Source organism: Scyliorhinus torazame, chromosome 7 (assembly GCF_047496885.1).
Source record: "Scyliorhinus torazame isolate Kashiwa2021f chromosome 7, sScyTor2.1, whole genome shotgun sequence".
NCBI lineage: Eukaryota > Metazoa > Chordata > Chondrichthyes > Carcharhiniformes > Scyliorhinidae > Scyliorhinus > Scyliorhinus torazame.
The window spans coordinates 60,202,891-60,214,291 of record NC_092713.1 but is presented as its reverse complement, the minus strand read 5'-3'; the positions used below and the strand labels follow the sequence as shown (position 1 = coordinate 60,214,291).

At 36.7% G+C, this 11,401-nt stretch overlaps 1 protein-coding gene across 6 annotated transcripts in view; it reads left to right on the top strand.

Moving 5' to 3' along the window:
• Nucleotides 1-683: 683 nt before the first annotated feature.
• rnf220a (ring finger protein 220a) overlaps nucleotides 684-11,401 on the top strand; it is a 617,071-nt gene continuing 606,353 nt past the window's right edge. Inside the window, exons 1-2 of one of the 6 annotated variants that reach the window (XM_072510766.1) lie at nucleotides 684-975; nucleotides 2,045-2,788. In XM_072510766.1, coding sequence (XP_072366867.1) covers nucleotides 2,161-2,788 — 628 coding nt within the window. In that variant the 5' untranslated portion in view covers nucleotides 684-975; nucleotides 2,045-2,160. The remainder of the gene's footprint in view (nucleotides 976-2,044; nucleotides 2,789-11,401) is intronic. The other 5 variants (XM_072510765.1, XM_072510764.1, XM_072510768.1 and 2 more) reach the window with 5 other exon arrangements.

Here is an 11,401-nt window from a genome sequence, read left to right as displayed (position 1 = left end):
ACGAGAAGCAAAAGGAGACAAGAAAGTCAGCAGATCCAAGTAAAAAGCCGGGGTGCTCAGAAGAGAATAGATGTTTTTTTTAAATTCGAATCTTTATATGTGGTAAAGCAGAATAAAGAATGGAGATGAGCAAGTAAATGCCAAAGGGTAAAAACAAAATAACTCCGTAGAATGACAAAGAAAACAAGAACGCGAAAGGAAATCAAAATAGAATAGGACGCAATGTAAAACAAGACAGCTCGAAATAAAGGGTAATACACATCGGACAGACGGGCCGAGGAGTTTATATACTTTCAACAAGTAAAAACAGTTAAAAATAGGAAATGTTAAACACACGGACAATAGAAAGAATAATAGAATGATAGATGTTTAAGCAAATACAAAAGACGTCTAAATATAAACTCTACATGTGAAATGGAAAAGGCAAGATTGCATCCAAGAACCGGAAGCAGGAAAACCAGAAGGGGGTAGCAAGAGGATGCATGGAGCTAAACAATTAAGAAAGGCAAAGGGAGGAATAGAAAAGAAGAGTACAGAAGGAAGGCGAAGAGCGGAAGATAACACGATGAGTGAGAACTACAATTCCCAGGTGCCAATGTGAAGACAATGCGGCTGCGCAGTAGACGGGCTCGGTCTGCGCTGCTATATTGCTGTCCCGGTGAATGAGTTCTGAAATTGACACACACACATATACACACACACACACATACACACACACAGGCACACTGAGCCAAGCGGAGCAGCAGCAAAGCAACATTCCTCCTCTGATCGGACTCGGGATAGGGATCCCTCTGTGCCTGTAATCAACACCATCCTCCAACAGGAGACTTCATTCACACACACGCACCGTATTTCCAGACTTCCACTCCACAGCCCTTGTATACTAAGGGAGAGTTTTACCAAAAGAAATAAATCCTTTTATTTCCGCGTATTTGTGTTCTATTATAAAAAGTGAAAGCATCCTTGGGAATTAAAGTAAGTACAGTAATGCAGAAATGTGTCTGTGATGTCTTGTCTCCAACTTTGTACGGAAGTCATTGTTTACATGCTTCACGATCTGTATGTGTTGGTGCGTGCACCTTGCAATAAAAACATACTAGAGTAAAAGTAGTTTAGTCCAGACAGTTTGCGGTCATTGCTTGTATTATAACCTGCCGCTTTAACTATTTAATGCCTTATTTATAACAAATTGCGCTATGCTGAACTGAAGTGCGAATTGTATTCACTTATCTAATATGTAGTGATATCTGTGTTATTGATCATTCTTTATGGCATAACTGTTTAGTGTTTCGTGACGTTAACCATTTCTAGGTGATCGCTACTAAATATCATTAAATTAGCTGCTTAATTGGCCTCAGTTTCAAAGTTGCAATGAATTATCTGGCGCTGGGTGTTATTAATCTTGATAGTCGGAACAAAAGTAGCAACTGGGTTTTTCGGTGTCTTGATGTCTGACGACTAGAAAAGTATGGGATGATTTAGTGTCGGTACATTTCGATTTTTGGCTGGAGTCCTGCTTTCTCTCTTTTTTACCAGCGCTGTCATTCGTTATTAGTTACTATTGATCGCTTTGCAAAGTGATAACTGAACTAAAATTAATGTCAATTCTACCGCGTAAATCAATACCGCTAAGTTATTTTAATCTTTATTTTCCTAAGCATGTGGCAAATTAAAAATCCAAAAGATAAATATATCTGTCTAAAAAAGAAACCCTAAAAAGCGACTGCTTTCATTTTTTAGGGTGAGTAGAATTTTGGGAGCAAATAACTGCTTAATCAGTAACAGCCTCTTGTGATTTCGGAGCAATAAATGCATTTTTGATCACAGGGCTGCAGAGGTTCTGTTATTTGGGGTCAGTCTTTAAGCCCGTGACACTTTGACATCAGAGTGTATTAAGTATAGATTTTCATAATTACTGTGGTCAAATAGTACCTAATCTATACAAGCGTCAGAATGCTTGTAATGGGGTATATACATGTGTGTATATAGAGAGACGGAGAGAAGAGTGTGTATGTGAATATTTATTTTTGTGCTCTCTATTAAGCAGGGTCTATCAAGCTGTGGTGGTAATGATGTCACCTTGCTCTTTATAAAGCCAGCCTTGCCTGCATTTGAGAAGGTCATTATATAATTCTGGTTCCAGCGAGCAAAGAGTTTCCAATGGACTTGCACAGAACAGCTTTCAAGATGGAGAATTCTTCCTACCTCCCTAATCCCCTTGCATCTCCAGCTTTGATGGTCCTTGCCTCTACAGCAGAGGCCAGCCGAGATGCCTCCATCTCCTGCCAGCAGCCTAGACCCTTTGGAGTACCTGTCTCTGTGGACAAAGATGTCCACATTCCCTTCACTAATGGTTCCTATACCTTTGCCTCGATGTACCATCGTCAGGGCGGGGTGCCAGGGGCCTTCCCGAACCGGGATTTCCCCCCTCAGCTTTTGCATCTGCACCATCAATTTGCACCTCCAAATCTGGACTGTACCCCAATCAGCATGCTGAACCACAGTGGCGTTGGGGCATTCCGACCTTTTGCCTCCGCTGAAGACAGAGACAGTTACCAGTCAGCCTTTACACCTGCCAAAAGACTAAAGAACTGCCATGAAACCGAATCCCCCCATCTGAGGTTTTCGGACTCTGAGGGCAAGGAGTACGAGTTCACAACCCAGCTCCCGTCCAGTTCCCCCAGTTCACTGAAGCTAGATGACACCGGAAAAAAGGTCTTTGCTGTGTCAGGTCTCATCTCCGACCGAGAAAACTCAGCAAGCCCTGAAGAAAGTCGAAATGAAAGATGTAAGTGTTCTTTTACTTGTTTTAACTACTTTGGGCCCTATAAATTGTCCAAATTTAAATTTTCAGCATCTACCCTGAACTTGTGGCAAAAACTAAAAATGCACAGCATATTTCACTATATTTAGACTTTCTTGAATAATGTTTCATATTTTAGTGTGTTAGCTGTGCTTGCTAAGTTAATTCTGTACCTGAAAGAACATGTTATTGCATATTAATATGTTTATTAATTTAAAGTCGAAGCAACTTAAACTTTTAGAATAGTTGTAATTTTTTTCAATGAAACCAGAAGCTGAAATATGTGGGTGACATCTAAAGTTACTGTTTCTTGTCTATCTATCACATTTCATCTTGTGTGCTATAATTTCATTTGGGGATATATGTTCTTCACGCTGCAGATATTTGTTTGCTAGAAAGGTTTTTTACTGGCCTACAATTTAAGATAAAACTAAGCAAAACAAACAATTTTATCTTCCAGTGATTAAAACCCTCTGAAAGAATTAAGTGTTGATCATGTCTCCTGTGCGCAACTGATGGTTTAACTATTCATTTAAAGAAAGATTTGTTATCATTGACAATCTTCAGCTTGCACCATGCTGCAAACCGAATGGGGGTAAAATACCCTGTAACTGAGAGGAAACAATTCAATACATCTGCATTGTGATATTTGTCGAATTGAATTGCGATTTTAGAAGTTTGTGGGGGCTCATCAGCAGTCTGAGAAGAAAGGTGGTGCTTAGAGGAGGAGGTGATAATGAGTGATAAGTTAACAAGGTTCAGCTGTGGGAAGCTACTGACTTTTGTGACTGTTTGTTTTCGTTGAAGTAAGAGGCGGCAAGGGAAACCAGAGAAAAGTGAGAATAATAATAGAATTGAAAAAGACAGGCAGAAAGTGAAAGGAATGTTTAACAAAGTCAGTAACACACAATCGAACTACAAGGCTATTAGAGAAATGGATGAAAATACAAAAAGACTCAAAACCTGACTTTAAAAGTTTAGACTGTAGAATGTAATTCAGTAGGGCGACATTATGGTAAAGAATGAGTGATTAATCTGCACTCATTGAGTCAGAATCTAGGCCCCTATCTTCCTTCCTGAGCAGTTAACAAAAAAAAATCCTTAAAACAACAAAACATGGATGTCTTTGCTTCCTTCCTGACAGGACAAACCTGGTTGGTTTTCTTCTTCATAAATTTCTTTAGATTTATTGGGCAAACAAGTTGGAGCAAGGGTGTATGGGATGGTAAATGATACGGGAAGTGGCACAGATTGAAATATATGCTAATATTATTTTCTTTCGCTGCAAGTAAACTTTGGCAAGGACATTCTTAATAATCATATGGACAACGGGGTGTTTTGCAGCACTTAACCAGATGTGAAAAAGCTGATCTTTTCAGCTCTCCCCACTGGTTTTCAACTGGCATCCCTTTCACGTTTCTTTAAGTGCTTCCCTCCCCTCTTTTCCTCTACCTCTTCTTATGGTAATGACAGCCACTAATATGGAAAAATCGAGAGGAAGAAGGCAGTAGTGGATCGGCTTTGAGCACTTGCTGAGAGCCGGTATTATACAGCCCTAGTCCTTAAGCCTGTGGTGTAGCAAAAAGGATTTGAGGGTTGTTGGAATGAATATTGAGGTGCGAAGGAGATAAGAGAAAGGACAATTGGCCTTTAACACTGTGCCATTTGTTATAAGGCTGAGGTGTGAGTTGACACAGTAAAAAAAACTACCTCACCCTATGCTGTGTATTAAATTGCATGCAGCTGGATTAAGGATGTCCTTTTAAGCAGCTAAATATGCATTGGCAGCTTTATATGATTGTAAATAAGAATGCGGAGGGAAAAAAATGTGGTAGAGGAAATGGTTGCAAGAGCCCTCAAATAGTTTGCTTGTATCCAAGATATGTACATTATTTTAAAACTGATTTTATAGATGCCGACTTGCTTGACATCTGCAAAGTGTAATCAGCCAAATACACACCCAAAGCCGTTGTTTCATATAAAAGCATCATTAAACCTCTTCTCCGATATTCCAAGCCATCTGCTTTAGTTTTAAAAAATTATTTTAATCTCTCAACCAAGATGAGAACTAAATATGTCTATTTTGTGGACGATGAAAAACAATTGGGTTAAAAATTAGAAGCCTGATTTGTTACAAGTAACTTTGTTAAAACTTATATCACTGATTTTGCTGGAAAATGCAAGCAGCAGTTCAATCTACTTACAAGACAAATTTAACCAGACATTCCTTTACTTATCCAATTTTTTTCAGGGAGTGGTTAATAATATTTGCATTATAATTTTAGCTTTTAAGAATGGCTCTCAAATGTGAATGCTTAAAATGGATCATTATCAATATTACTTTTTAAATTTCATTTGATTTTTAAAAATTGACAGTAATGTGACATTTTTTCCAACGATGTTTGTTATTAAAATTGTTAATGATATCAGTTGAACAAGCTATACATTTGTAGCTTTATCTATTCAACTGTCTCAAATTACAATTTATTGCGATAGCTACTTTTAGTTAACACTGATTGCATTGCACAACTATATAGGATAAATGGTTGAATTACAAAGTGGAGTTTCATTACAAAGGCTGTGGTCTGAAATATTGCAGCTAAATGGTAATATGTATGGAATTTTTGGGGGCTGCCAGAGGCTTAGTACGCAGATCTGTCACTTTCCTTGAGCAACAACCCTGACGACCTCTATTCAAAGTGCCATCGATTTCCTTTCTTTTTTTCTTCCCAAAAAATCTGTTACAAGACTGCTGCCAAGGGAGTGCCTGCTCACTTGCAGCATAACATTTCTCCTCTTTTAAATACCATTCTGCAAAAATAAAAATGCTACCAATACAAACTTTGAAAATTTTTCCTCCAGATTAAAAAAATCTCAGTAGATGGTGAAATGCCTCAGATTTCCAGTTTGCCATTATTATAAGAGGCTCAGACATTGTCTTTTTTTAAAAGCCTGGTTTAAAGGAATTTATTTATTAAGCTAAACACAGTGCTTTCTGATTAGTAAGATGTTCCAAGTCAAATACCAAAAATTTCCATTTGTTAAAAGCAGTTTGTAATGTATGTGATTCAGGGCTTGAACACATATTTTAAAGAAGAAAAAAAGCTCATGGTAGCCTGCATATAATGTATTTTCTGTTCAATTTTGATCTTTTTTGAATTTCCATAGTTTAGCAAAATATTTGTCTTTAATATTTCAGTACACTTAGGAAGTTACAAAAGGACCAGTAAAATAGACAACATATCACTAAAGAGTAACAGTAACCCCTGACCTAAGACTTTGAATAAATAGAACTATAATGAGAAAGAAATAGTTTTTATTTAAATGAAAAAAATTAGGAAATCTGAAGTTATTTGTTTTGATCTGATAACTTATGTTAAGATTTTATTTGACCTTTCACACAATCATTCACATTCAACTTGCTACTTTCACTGCAACATAGAATAAAAAACTTTGTGTACTCTTGTACATAATGAATGGCTTTTGAACACAGACTCAGCACCATGTGAACAAGTCCAACATTTGTTTAACTAAAAGTTTGGAGGGGGGCAGGCATTTCAGGAATTGTTTCGTTTCTGAGCGATCAGTGATCACTGTTGGTGAAGAAGATGGAGGGGGTGATATGTGGGGTGACAGATATCTTCCCAAACCCATAGTCTGTGTAAAGCTATGCGTGTAAAGTGTTAGCTTTGGGATAAAAACAAATGGCTCCTCAGATGCTAACAATCGATGGCAGTGTTGCTGTACTACATTTTGTTAGTCCCTGTGCAGTGTTGTTTCATGTTTTTACCTTTATTTTTCATTTCAAAGTGTTCTGTTCACAGCTAGTGGCCCAATTTAAATTTTTGTTGCAGAATTCATGGCAAAGTGGGGCGTCTATCTTGTCTAGTCCATGTTTTATTTGTAAATGCCTCATTTCTCTGTAGGGGTACTATCTCTGTCTGGCAAAACATCTTTATTCTCATCAATTACTGCTCATTTGCCCTCTGTCTACATTTGTGCAATGTGTCTGGTCTACAGAGGCTGAAGGAGAGCTTGATGTTCAGTCAGTAAACCCACCAGGGAGACTTGGTCAGTATCCTTAGCTCTCTCCGACAGCATGATAACGCATACAATGAAGCAGACTACTGTCAGAAAGCAAGCTAGCATTACACCACACAGTTGTAATCACTTTTGCCACTCAAATCCAAATAATTTTCATTGTCGTAATGCTTCTTACGGATGATAAATTTCTACTGTTTTAAAAATCCTGAATAGCTGATGCAATAATTTTGTGTTTTCCAAATGACTGCCACAATTATTGTATTCTTAAGCACTTTTTTTACACAGTAATATGATAATTATTTCACGTTTTGCTAAATAAAAACTGTAATGATTGTTCATTATTTATGAATAAAATAAGCTTAATATATTTGCTGTGAATTATGGATAAACCATTTTATCACATTTATTTCAAAAACATTTCAATTGCATAACATATTTTTGCACCCAGTTGAAAATATGATTAAAATGGAAAATGAAATTGGACTGAAAATCTCATGGTAAACAGTTTTCAACTGTTGCTCCCTAAGAAAAATACATGGTACTAAATTGTCAACATTCAAACAATGAACTGGGAAAATATTTTTTTGTTATTCTTTTCCATAAAAATAATTGTTGCTCTTGCTACAGTTATAGATTTTCACTCAAATGTTCGGTCATTAGTACAAAACACATTTTCCTGTATTGAGAAAATATCATATCTTTCAAAAACAAAATGAACACCATACTGGCATTTCTAAGCTAATAATTGATAAGTCCCTTAAATGTAAATCTTCTTGAAGCAAAATAACCTAGTCGGAGTGTAACTATGACGTGCGCAACAAAAGGGGAAAGAGAAACATATCAAATCCTGCCAGTTCGTGGCCACGTGGAAGTAAAAACATATTTACAGTGTTTTTAATGAGAGTTCATCAATAAACTGAAAAATGCTCTTCTTGGTCTCAAAAACAATACATTTCATACTGAACACGATAATCTTGTAAGGGTTAATAAATATAACATATATGTTGTCAAAAGCCACAGATCTTTGCAACAGGTTTGCCTGTTGCTTGCCAGTTAGTTTTTTTTTAAATTCAGCGAGTATCTTGTCCCTTTTTTGTGAAAAATGGGTAGCAGCTGCTCTGGTGGGCTGTGTATCGTGAGTATAATTCAGTGGCTCGATTGTGTCTCTCTGCTTGTGTGCGAGAGGGAGAGAAAGAGCCATCCCTTTGTTTCCTTTGTGAGAGCCAGGTGACAGAGCCAGTGTTGAGAGGGCAGAAAAATAGCAACCGGCAGTTCTCTGGCAGCCGAGATCAAAGAAGAAGGCAGGAGGTCTTTTCAAATTGGGGGCCCTGGTGTTGAAGCTATAATCACAGCTTACAGCCAGCCAGTTTCTGAAAGATACTAGCCTGGAAAAGAAAAAAAAACTTTCCAGGAGCTAAGATAGTTAATTAAAACCAGCAAACAGGTGCCCTAACAGCAGCAGTGAATCAAATCATAAAGTTTTACAATGGAACAGTTTCTTTAAAGATACTGGCGGAAAAAAAGGCAAAAGAATTGGCTTCACCTAGCATGTGGCACATGCCATTTACAAGCTCAGAGGCTTTTGGAAAGAATATAAACACTTACAGTTTGTTCGCAGAGTCTTGCAGATTTAATATATTAAAATGTCCCTTTCGCTTCGGCTGCAAATCAAGCAGCTGTTTTAGTTTATTCAAAAAAAAAGACCGTGGTTAATGCAAAATCAGCAGTGGTGCAGGGCTTATAAGAAAAAGATCAATCATGGAGTGGGGTGATAAATTAGACACATCAGCGAAAGAGAACACCTTAAATCGAGCTGGCTAGGTGACGGGGGAATGCGTGTTGAAGGATGGTGGCTGCTTGTGTTTTTCAATAAATAGAAACATCACATTGAATGGAGCAAAGCAGCCATTTGAGTTTAGAATCTGGTAAATCTCTTTGTCCCAATTTTAATATTATTTTATACAATTTCATAATTGTACTGGACTAAGAATTAATTGCTGAAAATGCCAATGTTATTTTTTGCAACTTGACCAAAAGTAAATGTAAAGTAAAAGTAAATCTATTCATCAAAATAAGTTAATTGTTTGAGCAAAATCATTTTTATTCATTATAATTTAAGAAATAATACATTTGGCTTTGTCCCTTGTACTCCGAATTTGATTTGGAGCTCATGAATTAATGAGGGAGTTTAAAAAAATAACATTCTTGTTGATAATTATGTAAAGTGCAAATTTAAAAGTAATTAGATCAAGGACAACAGGTTACTGAGTTGTTAATCACACAAGAAACCCAGTGAATTCACCCCAGCTAAAATGCACTCATTCATTTCCCTCAGGAAGACAGCTCATCATTTACATTTCTGATAGACACGATTTTAGTCCTCTTCAGCCCAATTGTGGAAAACACAAGAAAAGTTGGTATTCATATTAACCAGGCTGTCAACTCTCCCCAAACAGATTGTCTTTTGGAGTATTGATTGAGATAATCAGAGCTTTAGGTTCCAAACGGATGAGGTGAGTGGTGGGGGAGAATTAAAACTAAATATTAGTAAAAATTGCCCTCTTCCCTTTTTTCATTGCCCTCTTCCCTTTTTTCGCCTCATTGCAGTCAATAAATTAAAATAAATGGTTCCTCCATTATAAGTACAGGTTGAGTCACTTAACATCTTTTTCAAGAAATTAAGGAAACAGTGAATGGCTCGCTTATTTATTAATGAATTTTTGTGCTCAAATAGCTAAGCAATTCATTCCTTGGTTTTGTCCTACAGCTTTATAGTTCTAATTATTGAACTGCCCTTATGACCAGGAATTAATTTCTGTGTGGCCTAAAGTATTTTTAAAATTTATTTCCATAACAATTTTAAATAGACTGAAAAACGCAGTTGAGGGAAAGTGATAAGAGGTTACCAGTCTCTGATGTCATAGTATGAATCCCAATAGTTATGTACTTGTCAAATTAATGGATCACATTTTCTTCGTTACCTCCCTATGATAAATTAATTGTCATGATGACTGGCTTCATTATGAGGTCTATGCTGTTGCTTGTAATCTGGGCAACAGTTGTAGATTTTTTTTTGTTTCTTTTTCCATGTTTCATTTAAAGTGTCCTGTAATTACAGGGGTGTTGGCATATGTGGGGAGGGTGATATGATTTATCCTGCACAGACAGCCATGACACAGCTGTTTGGAAGATAAAATAGTACAACCGTGTAGCTACAAAATGCTCTCCTTATTATACCTCATTAAAAGCAGGCTGCGATAAGTCAGCCAAGCAATGAATAAAATCTATGGCTATGTAGAGAACAGATATCTTAGTACTTTCAGAGCTTTTTGTGTGTGTGTGTGTGTGTGTGTTTATGACATGATAATAGCTTGATGGAGAAAAATTATGTCTTATTTTCTTCTTTTTCCCTTCTGCCTGTGAGTGAAAGCAGATAGCATGTAGTGCTTCCCAGTAATTAGTAAATCTTTCAAGAGTGACAGAAAGGAATATTTGATTTCGAGGATTGTTCTAAGTACTGTCATGATGTATCAATTTGACCTTTAGTTATCTGACTACCTTAAAATCATAGTCTCATTGTTCCCTTCTTTCCATTATCATCAATAGACCATATTTAAATCTGGAACATTAGAAATATCATTTGGCTGCGATTGGCTTTTAAGTCATGTTTTCACCATATTTTTTTTCTGTTTGAATATTACAGTAATCAAGCTTGGTAGGCAGTGGTGTCTACGTTGCTCATGTTTAAAAATAGGTGAAACTGGTGTGAATTTTGTAATATAGGATCATTGGGGCTTTAAGAATTGGGAAATCTTCCATATGCTATTTGAAGGTATTGCTAGGTTATGACATTCAATTCAGAGTTGTTTGTATCTGCTCACTGTAAATAGTCACTTTGGAATTATTACCCAACTAGGTTATTTTGACATTGTGCAATGATTTTGTCGTGCATGGGATACTAGAATTCTTGTCATTACATATGTGAGTGACTGTCTTCCTGCCATGGTATAATATTTATTTGTGTAAGTATACACAGAATAAATATGGATACCAAGCTAAGCATAGGGAACAGGTAATTTTTTTAACACCTTTTTTAATAGAAGGAAACGGAACCTCTTGTTGCCACACTTGGAGAATGAGCATTTTTTTCTAAAAGAATACTCAATGAATAAGGACACTTTTGTGTGAGTAACAACTGCACAGAATAAATCAGTATCCATAAACTAAGTTTGGAAATTTGTGAGCACACAGCTAACCAGCAAGATAATGTAGAAAATGAATGGGGATATTTGGAGTAAATGAGAATAAGGAAGGAGTAAAGATGCTCAGCATAAATAAGGATACATTGAATAAGGACATGGGGTGCATAGACTAAGGATACACATAATGAATACAGATGCATGAGGTAAGGGTGCACAGAGTAACTAAGAATGTATGACTGTGTGAAGTGTGCACAGAATGTACAACATGGAAACAGGCCACTCACTTTATTGGCATTAACCCTTCCACAAGCAAATATTTCTAATCGTATATACCCACCCTGCTCCCTCATCT